The following is a 21,885-nucleotide window of genomic DNA, read 5'->3' as shown; positions in this document are numbered from 1 at the left end:
CATCCTTGGCCCCACTTCAGGACTTCTCCAGTCCTCCAAGAAAGGACTGTATCATGCTGCAGGAACCAGGAAAGTCAGAGAATGAGTTCAGCCATGGAATTCTCCAGGACCTGCAGTTGAAGCGCTTCCTCGTACCCGTAAACGTAGTGGTTGAGATGTTTGTCGTACCTTTTTATTACCAAGGGGTTTTCCTATCACCAAGTGGATCTGGTAAGTAGTCTGAGTCGCTGTTGTCTTGAGGTTAAGGTGACGGAAGAGGTTTCCGAAGATGAAGTTCTCAGCTGACCCTGAGTCTATGAGAGCATGGACTGGAATAGACATACTAGAGGCAGTAAGCATGATTACTGTGGTAAGTCATCGTAAGCTTGCGATTGGAGTATGGAGAACACTCACCATTTGACGTGGAGGTTGAATGGGACACTGGGAGATCACATGTCCACTAAGACCACAATAGAGACAAAGTCCCTAGGTCAGCCTTTATTGCCGCTCAACAGGAGTCAATCGGGTAGAATCGAATTGCATGGGTTCGATCCTCTGTCCTGGAGGGCTGTCGGGCTCTGGCTGGTGGAGGAATGAGGAAGATGACTGACTTTGGTATTCGCTGAAACATGATCGGACACGGGTGGCAATTCTGATGGATAACTGTATGAATCGCTCCAGACCGAGGGTATCGTCGAATGCCGTGAGATGCAACCACACTCGGGGTTCGAGTCCCTGTCGATAGGTGGTGAGAAGTGAGCGCTCATCCACCCACTGGCGGCTGCAAGAGTTCTGAATTTCAGGGCATACTCATTTACTGACATTGTACCTTGATGGAAATGATACAGTTCTTCACTCGTTGAAACATCTCCCACAGTTTTACCAAATACCTCACGGAAATGGTTGATAAAGTTATCTAGGGATTGAGTCACTGTACCAGCTTGGATCCAGATGGTTTCCGCCCATTGAAGTACTTGCGTCGTCAGCAGAGAAATTATATACGCGATCCGTGCCTGTTCGGTGATATAGAGATAGAGTTCCAAGGCCTACGAACAGTGAAGCAGAAATCTGTTGCATTCCTCCACCAAGCCAGAGAAGGGCGCTGGTTTGGCCATGGGACTGGCAACTACAGACAATGAAGGAGTGATGGTGTTTGTGATGGAAGTGGTGGTAGAGGCGGCGGTGGATCTGAGATTTCGGCAAAGTGCATCCATGCTCTCCTGGAATGGATCTGGCACCCTCAGCGTGTCGTCAAACTGTCTTGGTCCAGTCTTCTGTTATAGAAGCACACTTGGAGACTGAAATAATCCAGTGACAAGGTAATTTATTGACAACACTCAAGTATCAGATTAATTCAGGTAAGTTAGTTGAATCCTGCAGACAGTTGGTGTGAGGAATGGATAGTCAATCCAATCTTCGGAATCTTACAGATGCAGGAGAGCAGGGATGGAGAAAGAATCAGTCCAAAAGCACACACCTCGTTGGAACTGGATGGAACACTCAGGAAGACTGAGAAAGGAGATCGCTGGAGGTAAACTCAGGCTACACACAGTTTGGTCACTTGGATGATCGTCTGGAGAGTAAAGCCTAGTTCAGACAGCACGATTTTCAAACTCGTCGGATCACAGTTCTTTTCACACTGCATGACTATATTGGGTAGCATTCAGTCACTGCTGTGTTCACACTGCACGATGGATTCGGCGACAGGGGGTTTCACACTGCATGACTGTACAAGAGGAAAAATTGCAGACAGCTCTGTCCCGTCCGCGAACTACGTTTCACAAGCAAACACACGCAAGAAGTGAGAAGGAAACAACGCACGATCACACGTGCGTCAGACCGGAGTTCTCGCGCAAGACTGGAATTGTTATTAAAAATATAGACTGCAGTTCAGAAACTTGCGATCCAAATTGTCTGTGCGCTGATTTGCAGCAAAAAGGAGAAAAATAAAAAAGATTATGGTGGAGGAAATGGTTGGGGAGACACAGGGAACAAGGATTGTGTTCTGCAAAGAGAGTTTGAGGTAAATAAATAATTTTGCAGTGTGCTGCTGCTGCGGCTGGTCAAGCAAATGTTTGTGCTTTGTTTCTGCTTGATATAACTGTAATTATATAAATATAAAAAATACGGATATTCTGGTCTATAACTCCTCCCTGAACCTCCCGCTGCCGTGTATCTTGCTCTCTCATTGGCTGTCGGTCATCGCAGATGTATTTTTCAGTCAGAACTCATTTCACACAGCAGGAGTTTGAATCGCCGACAGGTCCACATATTTAGCATGCCAAATATCTCGCGGGCGTCGGCAACTCATCTGCGATTCTCTCTGATCGCGTCTTTGATCATTCACACTGCGTGATTGTCACTCGCGTGCACGAGCACCGATTTGCCTATGATTTCAGGCATTTGTCAGCGATTTCCCAAGACCTGTCGGCGAGTCAAAATCGGGGCAAAAATCAGGGCTAAAATCGGGCAGTGTGAACTTGGCATAAGGTAAGTATCCCTTCACACAAACGAGACCAGACAACTGACTGAGGTGAGGTGTGTGCTTAAGTAGTGGCATGATGAGAGTGTAAGCAAGGTGCAGGTGTGAGTGATAAGTATTCAGGTGAGGGAGTGCGTTGTGAGTGGCTGGTGTAGGAACCTGGCTGATTTATAACAATATGGTTTATGTGTGTTTTTCAAGCCATCTCAAGGTATTTATTGACAATTAAGTATATGAATAATGCAGTGCTAACTGACAGTATCTTCTGCTCACCAAGGCTGCATTTATTTAATCAAAATTACAGTTAAAACAGTAATATTGCGAAATATCTTTGCAAATTAAAACAGCTGTTTTCTATGTGAATATATAGTAAAGTGTAATTTATTCCTGTGATCAAAGCTGAATTTTCAGCATCATTACTTCAGTCTTCAGTGTCACATGATCCTTCAGAAATCATTATAATATGATGATTTGATGCTCAAGAAACATTCATGATTATAATCTTTGTTGAAAACAGTTGTGCTGATTAGAAATGCTGTGGAAACTATGATGCATTTTATTTTTCAGGATTCTTTGATAATAGAAAGTTCAATGAACAGCATTTATTTGCATTTATTACATTTATTAAAGCATTTATTAAATAGAAATCTTTTGTAATATAAATGTCACCTGTGATCAATTTAATGCATGTTTGATGAATAAAAGTATTAATGTCTCTCTTTTTTAATCTTACCACAGATGTTTGAATAGTATCATGGTTTCCACAAAAATGAAGCCGCTCAATGGTTTTCAACATTGATAATAATCATAATTGTTTGTAAGCATCAAATCATCATATTAGAATTATTTCTGAAAGATAATGTGACACTGAAGACTGGAGTAATGATGCTGAAAATTCAGCTTTGATCACAGGAATAAATTATAAATTACTATATTACATTACTATATATTCACATAGATAACAGCTGCTTTACATTAGGATAATATTTCACTGTATTACTTTTTTACTGCATTTTTTATTAAATAAATGCAGCCTTGGTGAGCAGAAGACTTCTTTCAAAAACATTTAACAATTGTAATGTTTCCAAACTTTTGACAGGTATTGCCTTATTCAGAGGTCAGAAAAAGAAAAAAAAAGGTATTACACCAGACATTTCTGTCCCCCTCACTTCTGAAATATCGCATGTCTTTGCTCCTCCCTCAATCTGGCTGATGCAGAAACCCATGTCATGCACTAATAACTTTTCATTTTTGACTACTGCAATGCTTTGTTAATTGGATTACCAAAAAAACATATTAAAAGGCTACCGTATATACAAAATGCAACCACGAGAGTCGTCACCTCGACTAGACGTGGTAGCTCACGTAACTACCCCTCACGTAACTCCCCTTCTCCATTTGCTTCACTGGTTACCTGTTGCATCACATATTCATTTTAAGGTACTCCTGTTAACCTTTAAGGCTTTAAATGGTCTTGCACCTCTATATCTATCAGATCTACCCAACCCATACTTGCCCACCAGGTCTCTTAGACTTGGCCTATTGTCAGTTCCTATATTCCGGCTGTCTACTATACTAGGTGGATGTTCTTTTTGTGTTATTGCTCCCAAGCTCTGGAATTCATTACCCTTTCTCTTCATAATATCACTTCTCTATCTGCCTTTAAGTCTCAACTTAAAACTTATTTGTTTGAAATGTATTTTCAATTAATTGTATTTGATTTTTTTGTGTTTATTTCTGTGTTGTTTGTAAACTGTAAATGTTCTTCAATGACCTTTATTAAGCGACCATGGGCTGGTGGAAAGGCGCTATACAAATAAAACTACTTATTTTTCTTCTTCTTCTTCCTCTCTTAAATCACCTTTCTTTCCATTCTGATGCTGAGTTTGAACTTCAGCAGATTGTCTTTACCATTTCTACATGCCTAAATGCATTGAGTTGCGGCCATGTGATTGGCTGATTAGATATTTGCATTAAAAAGCAGTTAAACAGGTGTACCTAATAAAGTGGCCGTGAGTTTGTTTTACACAATTGAAATCACAATGGCATTGTCATGCATGTTCATTTGTTAAAATGGTCTTACCGATCAATGTGTTTGGTAGTAAAGACACTAATGAGCCACTGCAGATCCAGAGTCTTGAAAGGAATTAGCACCAGATGGGTGGAGTTGTCCATGTCCACAGCACTCTCAGGGTAGATAATACGGTGAGTGGTCTTAAACCCCACATCCCGCTCAAAACCCTCTGTTGGGCCCCTATTAATCCTGAAAAAAGGCAAATATCATTTGGGCAGTAGTATTATTTTTATTTGCATTCAGTGACTTGCATAAAACATATTTATATTTTTTTTGTTGGCCAAAGAATTGAAATCGTGATAAATCTCGCTTTCCTTCTTACATTTTTAGGACAGTTACACACACATACACACACACATACACCGATCACGCATAACATTATGACCACCTTCCTAATATTGTGTTAATAATAAGGTGTGCTGTGGTATCTGGCACCAAGATGTTAGCAGCAGATCCTTTAAGTCCTGTAAGTTGTGAGGTGGGGCCTCCAAGGATCGTACTTCAGCACATACCAAAGATGCTCGATTGGATTGAGATCTGGGGAATTTGGAGGCCAAGTCAGCACTTCAAACTCGTTGTTGTGCTCCTCAAACCATTCCTGAACCATTTTTGCTTTGTGGTACGGCGCATTATCCTGCAGAAAGAGGCCACAGCCACCAGGGAATACCGTTTCTATGAAAGGGTGTACATGGTCTGCAACAATGCTTAGGTAGGTGGTATGTGTCAAAGTAACATCCACATGGATGGCAGGACCCAAGATTTCCCAGCAGAACATTTCCCAAAGCATCACACTGCCTCCGCCAGCTTAACTTCTTCCCATAGTGCATCCTGGTGCCATGTGTTCCCCAGATAAGAGACGCACATGTGATGTAAAAGAAAACATGATTCATCAGACCAGGCCACCTTCTTCCATTGCTCCGTGGTCCAGTTCTGATGCTCACATGCCCACTGTTGGCACTTTCGGCGGTGGGCAGGGGTCAGCATGGGCACCCTGACTGGTTTGGGGCTATGCAGCCCCATACGCAACAAACTACGATGCACCGTGTATTCTGACACCTTTCTATCAGAACCAGCATTAACTTCTTTAATTTGAGCTACAGTAGCTCGTCTGTTTAATCAGACCACACGGGCCAGCCTTTACTCCCCACGTACATCAATGAGCCTTGGCCGCCCATGACCCTGTCACCGGTTCACCACTGTTCCTTCCTTGGACCACTTTTGATAGATACTGACCACTGCAGACTGAGAAAACCCCACAAGAGCTGCAGATTTGGAGATGCTCTGACCCAGTCGTCTAGCCATCACAATTTGGCCCTTGTCAAACTCACTAAAATCCTTACGCTTGCCCATTTTTCCTGCTTCTAACACGTCTTTCAGTAAAAAGATATAGGAAATAAAGGCGAAAATAAAGCAAATAGATAACAATGAACAATACATTTAACCAATAATATTGTAACGGTTGGTAAACCAGAAACAGGCTGAAGACTCAGAAGATCAAAATACAAACTTAAACTTTAATAAAGATGCTCAGGAACAAACAGAAAGGCAGGGAAACACACTTCAACATAACAGTGACTAGACAAAGATGTAGTGAACAAGAGGAACTTAAATAGCAGACAGAAACAAGATAATTAAAGGCCCACTGAAGTGCCTTGAAATGCATAGCATTATTCAATGTGCTGAGATAATTTCCCCTGAAATGGCTCCAGCTGTAAGAAGCCCCTCCCCTTTTTTAAAACACCCAATAGCGCTTCGTTAATATCACAGTTTGACTAGAGCCTTTCTGTTTGGTAAAGCCACAGTTTCCACCTAATCTCTAACCAGTTATCATCATAATCTCCTCCATACCGCTTTGAAATACTAGCCTGGTCTTACCAGACTCTCATACATTTCATTTGTACAGAGAGTCTGGCCACTCTCTATTGACAAGCGTTTACTTCCTTGAAGGCGGGTTCTCTGTTGAAGTTTAAAACTATTGGATCTGCTCAGAGTCACTCTGATCTGCCATAACCAATTGCTAACGTTTGGTCGTGACGTATGTCATGCGCCGTTCGCCTTTGATTCTCACATGGAAATCCGTAAAAAAAATAACTGTGCAGATTGTGCACGCCACCCCACTGATAAAACATTGTGCATTCGCATTGTGATTTATTCACGGTGGCCGGGAGAGTTTTGTGCTGCTCTCGTGGTCCGTAACATGATTGTATACTGTAAATATGCTGTCATATGCTTGGTATGATAAGAATAAATGATGCCGTATATAACGGCCCAATTCAAATGTTTATGTGCTTTTCTTCTTTTTATTTAACGGTGATGAAATATATTGCTCTTGTAAACACTTGCCAGCATTTAAAGAAATACAAGTCTAGAAATGCAAATTACAGCTCACGCAACCGCACAGTGCTCTGCAGTGGTCAAAAAGGTTACATTCTGGTCAAAGATATAGATAAGATATAAGATTAAATTACCACACGACCTTGGTGTTTGTCTAAAACAGTAGGTAATTCGGCCGGGGACTTTAACGTGGGTGGTGGGAGACAGACGGCTTCAGCCAACTCCTTCACCAACTACTCATGGCCACCAATAAAAATCAGCAAAGATTGTTCTTGCTCTGGCTTTAACTTCTGGATATTCTGGATATAGCGGTGCCAGAAATGAATGGCTTCACTCGCATCTTTTCTCCGCCACCATTACTGAACTACAACTCAAACTAGCGCACGACTATGTGTGTGAGCTGCCGCGGTGCACATGAAACTAACATGAAACCAGACTTCATTTGCCTCAACTGAAAGCATATTTACACTGTCTGAATCGTTTTCTATCGCATATATAGTGTGCTATGTGCCATTAATTTACTAGAAAATAGTAAATGTGTGAACAACTGACCAATTTCAGCCGCAGCTTCAGCATCGATTTATAGTGTAGGGGGTGGGACGCTTCAGATTCTAGAGAGCATTTGATTGGACAGAAGATGTGATGAGAAGCTGAAATCTGCGGTGATGTCATAAAAATCTATGATCCGTTTTAACGGAAGTGAGCGACTGTAAGTTTTGAATGCTTATATCTCCTAAATGCGAATTTTGTCATTGTTTTGGAACACACCAGCTTATTCCTAACTAGGGATGCAGCGATTGACTGGTTTCACGATTAACCGCGCTTAAAAACGTCACGGTTAATGAATCGTAAAGGTTCCACTACACCGCGTACGGAATGAAAACAAGGTTACACCAGCGGCGCGCCAGTTTAAGTGACGTGCTTATCGGAGACACGGAGGCTACTGCTTTACTACCGTAGATTAACTATGGCAGAGGGATGCAGCACCTGCGAGATCATCACCCAGCCAATCACCAATACATAATAACTGAGTTAAATTGCGTGGCAAACATTGCGTTGAATATTGTAGGAATATCTGAACATGTAATACATAGAAAGAACGGAGTCTCTGCTTTTAAACATAAAAATCAGTTTTATTCTAGCTTAATGCAATCCTTTTTAATCAACACTTGAATGTGGGCACGTCTCATAAAAAAATGCAACATTTTGAGCATAAAGCTGATAAAATCACATTTTGGGCCCTATCTTGCACCCAGCGCAATTGACTTTGTACACCGACGCATGTGTCATTCCTATTTTGCACCCGCGCAAAGCGCGCTTTTCCCTCCACAGAAGCACGTCGCTAAACTAGTGAATGAACTTGCGCTACCTGGGCGGTTCAGCGCAAAAAAGGAGGCGTGTTCCGGCGCAAACAATCCCTGGTGCTATTTTGCTGTTCCATTAAACAATTGCGCCACTGACCAGAAAAAACCTAGTCTAAAGTCAGTGGCGTGTTGCGCGTTGTTCATTATGCTATTTTAAGGGCGCATGCTTGACCATAATGTATAGCGTGCACAACGCGCATACGCTTAGGTCATGTAATCTACACAGATGCAACAGTTATTTTTGCAAATCATAAATTGTTACACTAAAAAATATTAACACATGAGATGACGGAAATCATTGTGGTGTGCCACGAAGATGTGAAAAAATAGGCATAAATCTAGCTTACAAATTATTCAGGCTAATTGTAGTCTAATAATTAAGGAGACCTGTTTGCCCAATAGTGGCAACTTCTGGCAAGACATATATGTATATAAGGACATCTAACAAATTGGTTTGTCCGTCAAGAACCAGGAAAAAAAATCGGTGAGGGTGGACGCAGCGATGTCCTCTGCTGGCGTCAGGTCCTGAGTAGAGGCAGATCCACCTCCCGTTACACGGCGTGCCCGATTGATGCTGGCAAGCTTGGACTTTCCCTGTCTTCTGATGTCATTGTAGCGCTTGCGGCACTGGTGCGACGTCCTGGGGATGCCAGCTGATGAAACAATTGTGGCTATTTCCTCCCACGCCTGTTTAACCGACGCTATTTTGGGTGGGTTTCTCCCATCCCCATACAACACAACTTCTCTGTCTTTCACTGCTCTAACAAGAACATCAGTCTCCTCGGCTGTGAACCGCTCCTGGCGTGCGCCTGGTAAATACGCCATAATAATAGCAATCCATAATGGAACTTGCGCACCTGCTTTTACAGGGAATGTTGGATGACGCTCTGATTGGTTTATTCACGTTACGCCCAAACCACACCTATGAATAATGAAGCTACTTCAGACCAACCCATTTTAGATTTGCGCCGGGCGCAAGAGCCATTTATCCCGCCGGGAAAATAGCAACAGCGCCGAGACCCGCCCACAAAGTTACTTGCGCTTCGCGCTTTGACACTTGCGTTTCAGATCGTTAAAATAGGGCCCTTTGTCAAATGATCAAACACAGATGGAGTAGATCGAGTCCATCAACACCCCGAAGCTTCAAAGTCCTGTAGCTCATCCTGCCATTTTATTCAGTAACATTAGGACGTTTTGATTTAGATGCTGTTTAATGTTGATGATCGCGTTATTTTACGTATGCATCTGCTAGCATGTGAGTTTGTTTCCAGTGTTGCCAACTATTTTCCAAGGAAAGTAGCTAAAGCCAGCCCAAAAAGTCGCTAAATGTCGCTAGATGACGTCATGCGTCAATTAGCATATCCGTGACGTCACCGCGTCGTCCTTGCGTTCTGCCTGCCTAATGTGTTTTCTCTTAATCCGTGCTCACTGTATTTTAAAAGAATACAATACAGCCAACTGTCTAATAAATATGTTCTCATTTCCTATATCTTTTTTTCATACAGTAGAACGAGTATCATATAGTGAATTACATTTTTTTTTTTTTTTTACAATCTGAGAGATGTCTGAAACTGGATGAACTAAAGCTCTGTGAGAGTGAGTAATATAAGTGATAAGCACAAGAGAATAATGGAAATCATAACGGGTCAAACTAAATTCTTTAAATATAAAACAAAGGAAGCAGATATGGTGATTGGTCCGTGGCAACACTGTGTGCGCGTGTAGCTCGCTCATTCACGTCTGTCAGCTGCTGTGTGTGTTCAACGGCACGCGCTGCTCCTCTCAGCCACAGCCACTCACTGAACAGGGTAAACGCAGAGAGAGGTGTGACGGCAGGGAGAAAGCAAGACCTCGCGCTCGCAGAACAGTACTGGCGACATTTGTAAAATAAAGTAGCTGATGTTTGTCCAAAAAGTCGCTAGATTTGTCGCTAGTCGCTTTTTTGAAAATAAGTCGCCAAAGGGGTCTGAAAAATCGCTAAATATAGCGACAAAATCGCTAAGTTGGCAACACTGTTTGTTTCTTTCTGCTTCTTCGTCTGTTTTGATCTGGAGAGTCGGCACCATTTCAGAAGATGCGTAATAGCGCCCCCTAGCGTATAACATGAGATGTTTCTTTCCATCATTTTTACTAAAACTTCAAACAGACAAACCTATATAATAGACAAGCTTTTCTCAAGCCACATGTAAAATGAGATGAATTATTAAAAAGATCATTAAAATGACTACATATTAATGACAATAACAGTTCAGTTTATTCCCCCTAAAGTTAATATTAGTTTTATATTTATAATAATCATAATAATAATAATTAAATATTATAGAAATATAATCGTTAATGTAATCAAATATTGAAAATCAACAAGTCATTACTCATAGTCATTTAGTTATTAAGTCCAGTCAAAGTTCATCTTTGTATGGATTATTTATTTTCATTTTTCTTATGCTCTTTTAGCTTAATGGTGCGTCCACACCGGACGCGATTCGCGCGAGTGATTTGCATGTTAAGTCAATGCAGAGACGCGAAATGGCATTCTGCGGCGCGAAGGACCCGAATTGAGTTTTGAATCGCGGGAATCGCTCAAGTTGAAAAATCTGAACTTTGGCGGATATTTCGCGCTGCGTTAACCAATCAGGAGCTTGCTCTAGTAGTGACAACAATGAGGAGAAAATCTGTATATTAATATCTGGTTCAGACAATATGATTATCACTGTGATAACATTAAATGACATGAAACACAACCCAGTCTCTTTTTGTTAAATGCAAGTTTATGTATGATCAATAATACAAAAGTATAAGTAATGTATAACAAGCTATACATGAAATAAAGCAAACAATTCAGCGCCGCTGTCCACTGGAGCTCACAACTCCGAAAACGCCAGATAAAATTTTCAAATAGTCACTCTTTATATAAATAAACCACAGATTTGAGCTTTAAACAACTACATTATCGACTGAAAAAGTCTTAAAACTACGTTTTGTCACACATTAACAGTAGATTTTAACAAAAAAAAAGACATGTAAACACAGCCCATGTCAGCCGTTTCTCAACGAGACGAGGCGTTGGTGGAAGCCCCGCCCATGACGCGAATTCGCGCCTGTTGTGCAGTGAATGTCACGCGCGATTGAAGCAAGTAAACTCGAAATGTTCAAGCGTCCACCTTCGTGTGATTAGCGCAAATTATTTGCGCGAATCGCGTCCGGTGTGAACGCCACATAAGACTGGTGGTGCTGTAGCTGCAGTTCAATAACCAACTGTTGTAGAATCCTTTTTTACCATAATTTCCAAGTTCTCTACCCCAAGTCCAAAAGGAATGTAGATTTTGATTATTATTTTGTGCTGTAGTTTTTGGCTACTGTGTTCTTTCTATTTCAAAAGTCAGCAATAAATAACACTTTAAAATCTAATGAGTGTTCATGTGGTTTTATACATTAGTAGTTTTGTAAAAATTAATGAATGCATAATAATCGTGATAATCGTGAAACCGTGATTATTCCACAGACTATAATCGTACCAACAAAATCTATAATCGTTGCATCCCTATTCCTAACCTTAAAGCTAACATAGTCAAACTAAAAGCTAAAAAACTTCAATTTTGATTTCAGGGGGCCTTTAACTTTAAACACAGCTGAACAGAACTTAACTAACGAGGGTAACCTAGGAAACAGACAAGTGGCGGAAAACTAAGACAAAAGATGTGACAGAATCAAAACACAACAGAAAGACAAAACACACAGACAGACAGACATGGAGAGGCGTGGAGGCAATGGAGGCGCCGGAAGCTTAGGGGACAATGGCGTGTTATGGGAAAATTTAATCATAGCTATACATTAAACATTGCGCATGAAATGTTTATTGATTTGCATATTTTCATACAGAACCAGCTTACTAGGTAAAAGATCATATACAGAATATAGAGAACACGCTCTACACTTACTCATGGAAAACATGTTTTGTACAGGAGACATGAAGGCTGGGACTTGACACTCAGGGGTCAGGATGGCCTAAACGTAGGGATCAGAGTTAAAATGAACAGCACACTTGGGATTTGAGCAAGTGCTGCTTTTCTTGTCATGTGTGGAAATTTACAAGAGGAGTGACTTTGTTTGGGAAACTGATAAAAGCTGAGTGCTGTTATGTCTAGTTAGTGCACTCTGCAGACATTGAAGATGGCTGTATGACTGTGACTCATTTCTTGCAAGAAATTAAATCTTTATAAAGACAATTGGGCAAGGTTTTGTCTCTTATTCAGTAATGTGGCGATAGTTTAAATTTTGCCACGACAGTTGGTGTCAGAAGCGGAGATTCCATGGATGTGCCTTCTGGACCCCGGGAGCGGATGGTGACTGATCATCCTGGACTTTGGTGTCACAGCTCTACCCCGACGTATTGAGGGAGAAAGGCCAACCGCTCAGGGGGTCCGGAGGGTCCGACCACTGGAAAAAACGAACCAGAGGTGGCAACTGGACGCTTCTGGTAAGAGACAAACTTAAAATTCGGGGAAGAATTTTGATGAATAGAATTTGGTTAAATTGAAAATTTAGTTAAATTAAAGTTTTTCTGTTGATTGCTCCTGTCTCCTGTTTGCAGCTCTGAACAGCCTTGCTTGCGTTTGAATCTCTATTTTGATATATCTTCTTTGTTCTACTGCTAAATATAACTTACTCATCACCATACATTGTTTAAATATTGCCTATCACGTTAAATTTGACATCGCTAGCTTTTAATCTAAATCACCATCACACTTTAGCATTTCGCTAGCCTGTTAGCTTGTCATCTCTGCACCCAGGTCTCCTGTTTTCTGAGTTCATTAGTTGGATTAGTAAATAGTGTCCAGCAAACAATTGTGGTAAGTTGGATTAATCAACGAACACGGTAAGTCATGTCATCTCCTGTCATTGTCACTTGCACCGCATGCTGCATTTTCAGTATGGGCTTCTCCGCTGGCGAACAGGGCTTCACATGTGATAAATGTAAGGAGATAGTTAGGCTGACGGAGAAGATTTCAGAATTAGAAACACGCATCCATACTTTATCTGAGAGTAGTGAGGATGTAACAGCTTTAGACACTGATTTGGATGCGAATAGCTTAGTGAACTCTGTACATTCTTCGGTTCCGGCTGCAGGGCCCCCGCAGCAGGGAAACTGGGTAACGGTGAGACGGCATAGTCGCGGATCAAAAAATCACTTTTCCGTTCCGGTTAGAACATAAAACAGGTTCTCCCCTCTCAGTGAAGCACCCACTGAGTATCCTGTTGAAAGTGCCCTAGTCATTGGTTATTCTATTACACGGAATGTGAAAATAGAGACACCCGCCACCATAATCACATGTCTACCGGGAGCCAGAGCGCCTGACATCAAAGCAAATTTAAAAGTGCTGGCTAAAGCTAATCGTAAATTATCTAAGATTATTATTCACGTCGGCACTAATGATGTTCGACTTCGCCAGTCGGAGATCACCAAAATTAACATTAAAGAGGTGTGTGAACTCGCTAGTACGATGTCAGAGGCTGTTTATTGTTCTGAACCGCTCCCTGTAAAAAGGAGTGATGAGATAGTTAGTAGACTATCATCACTCAATGGCTGGTTTTCTAAGTGGTGTCCGCAAAATAACATAGGGTTCATAGACAATTGGAAAAGTTTTTGGGGCAGAACTGACCTGTTGAAGAAGGATGGCATTCATCCCTCCTGGGGTGGTTCCGCTCTTCTCTCTAGTAATTTGGCACATAGTCTTAGAGCTAAACCTTGACTCACTAGGGCCCAGGTCAGGAAGCAGACAAACTGGCTAAACCGACCACCTGCTAGCTGTCTCACGTCACCGAAGTCAGATAAATCCCAGCACATAGAGACTATTTCACCTAGATATTATCATATAGAGACTGTGTCTGTTCCCCGAATTATTAAATACAAAAAAACATCAAAACCATTCAACAGTAAAAATGTAATTGATGTCCAACAAATAAACAACATATATAATACAGATGAACAATTGATAAAGCTTAGGTTGCTGAATATTCAATCCCTTTCTCCAAAAGCGCTTATTGTTAATGATATCATTACAGATAATAATCTAGATGTGCTGTGTTTGACAGAAACCTGGCTAAAACCTGACGACTACATTACTTTAAATGAGTCCACCCCCCAAGATTGTTGTTATAAACATGAGCCGCGTCTGAAAGGTAAAGGGGGAGGGGTTACTGTAATTTATAATATCTTCAGTATTACTCAGAAGTCTAGTTTCAAATATAATTCCTTCGAAGTTTTGGTGCTTTATGTAACGTTATGTAGTGAACATGATAAACCCCCTTTAACATTTGTGTTAGCTACTGTATACAGGCCACCAGGGCATAATACAGACTTTATCGAAGAATTTGCTGATTTTCTATCAGAGTTAGTACTGGCCGTAGATAAAGTACTAATTGTTGGTGATTAGTAATTTAATTGTTAATTGTTGTTAATTTTAAAGACATTCTAAACTCTATTGGAGTTAGGCAACACGTGTCAGGACCCACTCATCGCCATAATCATACTTTAGACCTAATATTGTCACATGGAATAAATGTTGATACCATAGAAATTCTGCAGCAGAGCGATGACATCTCAGATCATTACCTAGTATCATGTATACTTAATTTAGCTAAGGCTGCAAAGCCATCCCCTCGCTTAAAAAATGGCAGGACAATCACTGCCGCCACTAAAGATTGCTTTTTAAATAATCTTCTTCATCAGTTTCATCTCCTCAGCATCCCAGATAGCTTAGAAGAACTGGATGTTGCAACAGAAACTATTGACTCTCTCTTTTCCAGTACTTTAGACACAGTTGCTCACCTGCGCTTAAAGAAGATTAAAGAAAATAGTCCAATGCCGTGGTAGGCTTTCCTATAGCTCAAACAGTAGAGCATGGCGCTAGCAACGCCAAGGTCATGGGTTCGATTCCCAGGGAAAACAAGAATTGACAAAATGTAAAATGTGTACCTTGAATGCAATGTAAGTCGCTTTGGATAAAAGCGTCTGCCAAATGAATAAATGTAAATGTAAGCATTAATTTAAGCTTTCCTGTAGCTCAAACAGTAGAGCATGGCACTAGCAACGCCAAGGTCATGGGTTTGATTCCCAGGGAAAGCAAGAATTGACAAAATTTAAAATGTGTACCTTGAATGCAATGTTAGTCGCTTTGGATAAAAGCGTCTGCCAAATGCATAAATGTAAATGTAAATGTACAACGAGCACACTCGGGCCCTTAAAACAGCAGCCAGAAAAATGGAGCGCAGCTGGAAGAAAACAAAACTAGAGGTCTTTCGTAATTCGTGGAAAGAGCACACAATCGCATACAGAAAGGCCGTAAAAATTGCTAGATCTGCTTATTTCTCGACTCTCTTGGAAGAAAACAAACACAACCCTAGGTATTTATTCGATACAGTGGCTAAATTAACCAAAAATAAAGCTTCAACTTCTGATGTTTGTAAACAGCACAGCAGTAATGACTTTATGAACTTCTTTACATGTAAGATTGATAATATTAGGAAGAAAATGTTAACAATGCAGTCATCTACTACAGTATCACATCAGACAGAGCATTGTAGCGTCACTGAGGAAAAATTACACTCATTCACTGCTATAGGAGAAGAAGAATTGGCTAAACTCGTTAAACCATCAAAATCAACAACATGTATGCTCGACCCTATACCGACTAGGCTATTTAAAGAGATGCTACCAGAGGTCATAGATCCTCTTCTTAATATCAGTAATTCATCTTTGTCATTAGGATATGTACCGAAAACTTTTAAGTTGGCTATTATTAAACCACTTATTAAAAAAACGCAACTTGATCCTACAGAATTAGTGAATTATAGACCAATCTCAAATCTACCCTTTCTGTCAAAAATACTTGAAAAGGCATTGTCTTCACAATTATGTTCCTTTTTAGAAAGAAATGGTATCTGTGAGGATTTCCAGTCAGGATTTAGATATCATAGTACTGAGACTGCTCTCATCAGAGTTAAAAATGATTTACTCTTATCATCCGATCGTGGCTGTATCTCTCTATTAGTGTTACTCGATTTTAGCACTGCATTTGATACTATCGACCACAACATTCTTTTGAATAGACTCAAAAATGATGTAGGTATTAGTGGAATTGCTTTGTCATGGTTTAAATCATACCTATGTGACCGTTATCAGTTTGTAGCAGTAAATGAAGATGTCACATCAATCACAAGTTCACTAAGGAGTACCGCAGGGTTCAGTACTAGGACCATTGCTTTTCACCCTGTACATGCTACCACTGGGAGATCTCATTTGGAAGCATGGCGTTAGTTTTCATTGTTATGCTGACGATACTCAGCTCTATATTTCTTCACGCCCTGAAGAAACTTACCAATTCACAAGATTAACGGAATGCATAGCTGATATAAAACATTGGATGACCAGTAATTTCCTGCAACTCAATTCCGAAAAAACTGAATTTTTAATTATTGGACAAAAAAGCTCCACAAGTAGTAACCTAAAATACTGTCTAACACTTGATGGCTGCTCTGTCAAGTCCTCGTCGTCAGTGAGGAACCTGGGTGTGCTCTTTGATACCAATCTTTCGTTTGAAAGCCATGTTTCTAGCATCTGTAAAACAGCATTCAACCATCTTAAAAATATAAATAAATTACGGCACATGCTCTCAATGCAAAATGCTGTTCATGCGTTCATGACCTCAAGGTTAGATTATTGTAATGCTCTACTGGGTGGTTGCCCTGCTCGCTTAATAAATAAACTCCAGCTGGTCCAAAACGCAGCAGCTCGAGTTCTTACTAGAACCAGGAAGTATGACCATATTAGCCCAGTTCTGTCAACACTGCACTGGCTGCCTATTAAACATTGCATACATTTTAAAATCTTGCTTATTACTTACAAAGCACTAAATGGTTTAGCTCCCCAATACTTGAGCGAGCTCTTAACATATTATACTCCATCACGTCTACTGCGGTCTCAAAATTCTGGCCATTTGATAATACCGAGAATATCCAAATCAACTGCAGGCGGTCAATCCTTTTCCTATTTAGCACCTAAACTCTGGAATAGTCTTCCTAACATTGTACAGGAAGCAGACACACTCTGTCAGTTTAAATCTAGACTAAAAACACATATCTTTACTATGGCATACACATAAAACACTTTTTCAATTAAATGATTGTTAGGCTGCATTAACTAGGTCAGCCGGAACCGGGAACATTTCCCATAACACCTGATGTACTCGTTACATCATCAGAAGAATGGCATCTACGCTAATGTTAGTTTCTCTGTTTTATCCCGAGGTTTACTGCAGTCAGCCGGATCCTGGCCGTATCCAGATCAGATGGTGGACCTGCGCCCAGAGAAGACCAACACTCATGTACCCTGAAGTGTCTGCAGAGACCGTGTCAATTAGACTCCCCTGAAATTGCATCGTCGACACAGCATCCTCAATAAACCCGTCTCCGGCGTGATGACACCGATTGTTCGAATATTACAATTTAATAATACTTAAATCGATATGTCATCCTCAATAAACCCATATCCAGTGTGTTGCCTCCGATCTTTCGAATATTGCACTTTAATAATTATTTCATCAACACATCAGCCTCAATAAACCCGTCTCCGGCGTGTTGCCTCCGATCCTTCACATATTCCGATCTATTATGACCTCTGACCTGTAAAGTTTCCAGAATAATAATCATACGCTGTTTGTTAATTGGCCAGAGGAGAACTGGCACCCCGACTGAGCCTGGTTTCTCCCAAGGTTTATTTTTCTCCATTAGGTCACCTGATGGGGTTTTGGTTTCCTTGCCACTGTTGCCTCTGGCTTGGCGTGCTCAGTTGGGGACACTAAATTTTTCTAAATATCGAAATAAATCTAATTATTAAACTAAATTAACCATATAAACTAAATTACTGATCTAATTACTGATCTAAAGCCCACACTGTCACTGTGTGATAATTGAAATGAACTGATGACATAACCGTTTTCTCCAGAATGGCTAGACGGCTGAATAAAACTATGCTGCATTGTTTTCCTGTTTAACACTGTAAAGCTGCTTTGAAACAATCTGCATTGTTAAAAGCACTATATAAATAAAGTTTACTTGATTTGACTTGACTTAAATTGAAAATTGAAATTGGGGTGGATAAACCATAGTGGGGTCTGACTCTGTGGCGAATGCAACATGGTTGATTCGTTTATGGGATAGAAACTGAAACCATGTGGGCGAATAAAATGAGAATGCAACGTGATTAAAATTTTGAGATATCACGTGGGCGAGGAGACCGTGCTGTGAGCCGGTTTTGGGCTATTGGGAGCGAATAAGAAAGGACACTATTGGGAGTGTCTGCCCGTCTGGTCTTGGGTGAATAGATCAGATCTGAACGGAGATGTCCGACAGATTCATTAGCGTACGCTAGAGGGGAAAAAGCCACAGAGACAGACAGCCAGTATGGGGAAGTCCCAAAGCAAGCTAGCTGAATATGGCACACCGGTATTTTGTCAAATGAGAAAATTATATGGGAAAAATGCATAGAAGTGAGGGAAGGTAGAGAAGTAAATTAAATATCATGATTTCCCAAACGAGGGAACACCAGACTGAAAGTCTTGAATGAGTCAGTTGAAGAGGGGAGATAAACTGAAGGGCTGTTGTGGGTGAGAAATGCGAACAAACAGTGAAATGTTGGGTGAAAGAGGCAGATAAGAGAGAAAGGAAAATGTTGTCTTATCACGCAGAAGTCACAGCTGTTTAAAGATCGCTGGTGAGTATGAACGTCGGCTATATTCTGGCTAACATTTTGAGTGATATGATCGTTAATTTGATTAGTCGGTATAAAGATTTTGAGATGAACAAGAGCAAACGCTGTAAGCAGCTCCACTCTGAAGCCCTAACTTCAAAGAAATTTGGTGGACTGCTGAAGGATATGGGCAGAAATGTTTTTTATTGTAATCGGAAAGTTGATCAGCAACTTGACTGGCTACAAACAAAGAGAGAACAAGAAAATTCCAATTTCTAGATGTTTGTGCTCATTCATTAATTTGTAAAATGGGTGAGGTGCCGTAATACTGAAGGGAAAATCCCAGAAGTGACTGAGATATACAATTGAGTAACTAAAAGTGATGAAGCAGGTGAAAAGGTGAAAAAGCAGATAGCACCATAAATTGCAAGCCATTGTCTGTTTTATTGGACAGACTGTCACTTTTGAAACTCACAGGTTGCTGAACTTTGCTCCATAAGCTAAAGATGAGAGTGTTTTAATTGTGGTCAGCGGGGCCATTTTTGACGTAATTGTGTCCGAACACCCATAAGGTGTAGAAAGTGTGGCAAATCAGGTCACCAGACTAAATTCTGTAAACGAAACCCAGTAAAAAGAAAGTAACAGAGATTTACACTCTGTCTATGAAAATGAGATAACAATAAGATTAATAAAGTCTTTAGTGATTATTTTTGAAGGAAGGATTTGAGATCATTTTAATATGAGGTTAAAATTAAAAATAAAGATAATAAAACATGCTGAAAACATATATAAAAGTTTTAAATGAAAAATATATAATAAATATGTTCTTGCTCTTCTCACTTTTGCAAAACTCTGATAATGATGATTTGACTGAATATTGGGTTGTTGAAATAACTATAGGTGTTAAAATTTTGAAAACCCTAGAAGCTGATATTTTGGTTTCAAAAGATAAGCTTGTGCTGAGCTGAAATAAACAATTCGTTATCTGAATCTGGCCACCACGTGGCCTAAATTGAGTAACAGAGACTCAATCTGAGTGGAAATTATAGTTTCTGAATTCATTGTGGGGGCAAAAGACAAATATAAAATTATGATCATTTGAAAATGTGATTTCTGTCAAAGGATAGAGTTAAAAGGAAAATGTCTGATGCTTATTTGAAAACAATTTTAATTTCTAGCCAGGTCATACGCTGAGCTAGGGTGAAGAGTGAAAAGTTTATGAAAATGCAGTGTACCAGCCCTGAAGGCGTCAGAGTCTCTCTCTCTCATCCCAGACCAACTCAAAGCTGATATCTTAGCACAGGGCATTATGTGAACATAATAGACAGTTACTTAAGATATAAAAAAGGTGCCATCAAGAGGGCAATAAGAGATGTTTTAAAAATACAGACTTTTAATGAACTAAATTTTTTTACGAATGTATGATATGACCAGTAACTTCTGTCTGCTCTTAGCCTTCACCATGTACAGAACTGATGGCCTTGGTCACAGATGTAGCAGAACATTAAATTGAATGGACAGTTGTTTTGGCTAAATTCACTGAGCATAATCTAAGCACGCTATGGGGCAGCTATGAAGAAGTATGATGGATTTTAGTGATTAAGTTGTGTTATAATTAACCTGTCTCCATGTTTTTTACTAATTTGAAAGCAGACCAGATGGCTCTGGTGACTCTTGACTTCCAAAAGGCTCCAGAAAATATCGGATCCTGTTTAGGGTCAAAGATCTCAAACGATGACAAGGTGGGCACAAGGTGGTTTCCCGATGATGGGTAAGACTTCCTATGGCCTGACAGGTAGCAACCCAAGCCAGGGAAATCACGATAATTCACCTGGGACCAGCCCCTGCCCTAATAATGGCTCCTCTATACCGCTCACCAAATACCGCATAAATTGAGAGCCAGGAAACACCCTGAGGAAAAGAGCTATGATGAGATTGGCATTTAAGAGCCAGCTGAGACCATACTGTGATTGTGATTGATAACTTTGTGGAACAGAACAAAATGTATTAGGATCAGTAAAACTGTATGATATTGAACTAATATTTCTCTATCATAGTCTTAATCCTGCAGGTCATTAGGATGGAGAGGATAATTTGGAGACATGGTGATGGCTTTAAGATGAGGACGGCTTTTGAAGTATAACTTATTGGAGATGTTCTAATTTGAAAGTTTAAAAGTTAAATTTCTAAACTTTGTGAAGGATTAATGAATTAAGGGTTAGTGAATTTAACATTATAGTAAAAGTCTTAGAAGACTGTTGAAAAGATAATGTGGGTGAGAGAGGGAGAGAGAGACTGCTTCAGTGGAACCAGGGATTATACTCTGTCTGCGATCTGAAACAAAAACAATGATATCAGAACAAAACAACCCAGCTGACTTTTCTAAAAATAGATTAGTAATGAACAGATTTGAAACTGGTTAAGAAACCATGTAAAAGCACATTTTGAGAATGAGCAGTTCATTTTTATGTGTCGTGATTGAGTGTAGTTTGCCATTAACCTCTGGAATGAGTGTTTTTACCATTACAGATGGGTTAGTTAAGTGAGACGACAAACGCTAAAGAAGCTGATTATTCTGAGCGAATCTGGTGAAAAGATGATCCAGAACATGGACAAGCTTTAAATGGATTGGTATCCAGCTCAGTCTGTTAATGGTAATTATGACTACTTTGTCATTTATGATGTTGTTTTGAATTAATCTATGGATTAGTGGATATGTTAAAGCGGAATAGTTAAAGATTGCCGTCCATCATGGGTTTAACACCCTTGTATAAATTTAACCGAGGGTCGGAGTTTAAATAATTAAGAATGGCAAATGTACATTTTATAGACTGGACGGCAGAGACAAGGAGATAAAATGAACTAAAGTCACTATCTAAATTATCCAGAGACTACCTAATATTTA

The 21,885-nt window shown here is 40.2% G+C and overlaps 1 protein-coding gene across 1 annotated transcript in view; it reads right to left on the bottom strand.

Moving 5' to 3' along the window:
• st3gal1l3 (ST3 beta-galactoside alpha-2,3-sialyltransferase 1, like 3) overlaps positions 1–21,885 on the bottom strand; it is a gene marked incomplete at both ends in the record, with an annotated part of 79,259 nt that overhangs the window by 20,797 nt on the left and 36,577 nt on the right. The window contains one exon of the mRNA XM_079830071.1: positions 4,545–4,724. Within this exon, the coding sequence (XP_079686197.1) occupies positions 4,545–4,724 (180 nt within the window). The remainder of the gene's footprint in view (positions 1–4,544; positions 4,725–21,885) is intronic.

The sequence above is a fragment of the Gobio gobio genome, assembly GCF_949357685.1.
Source record: "Gobio gobio genome assembly, chromosome: 11".
NCBI lineage: Eukaryota > Metazoa > Chordata > Actinopteri > Cypriniformes > Gobionidae > Gobio > Gobio gobio.
Note: the sequence above shows the minus strand (reverse complement) of the source record. Positions and strands in the feature narration are given on the sequence as shown.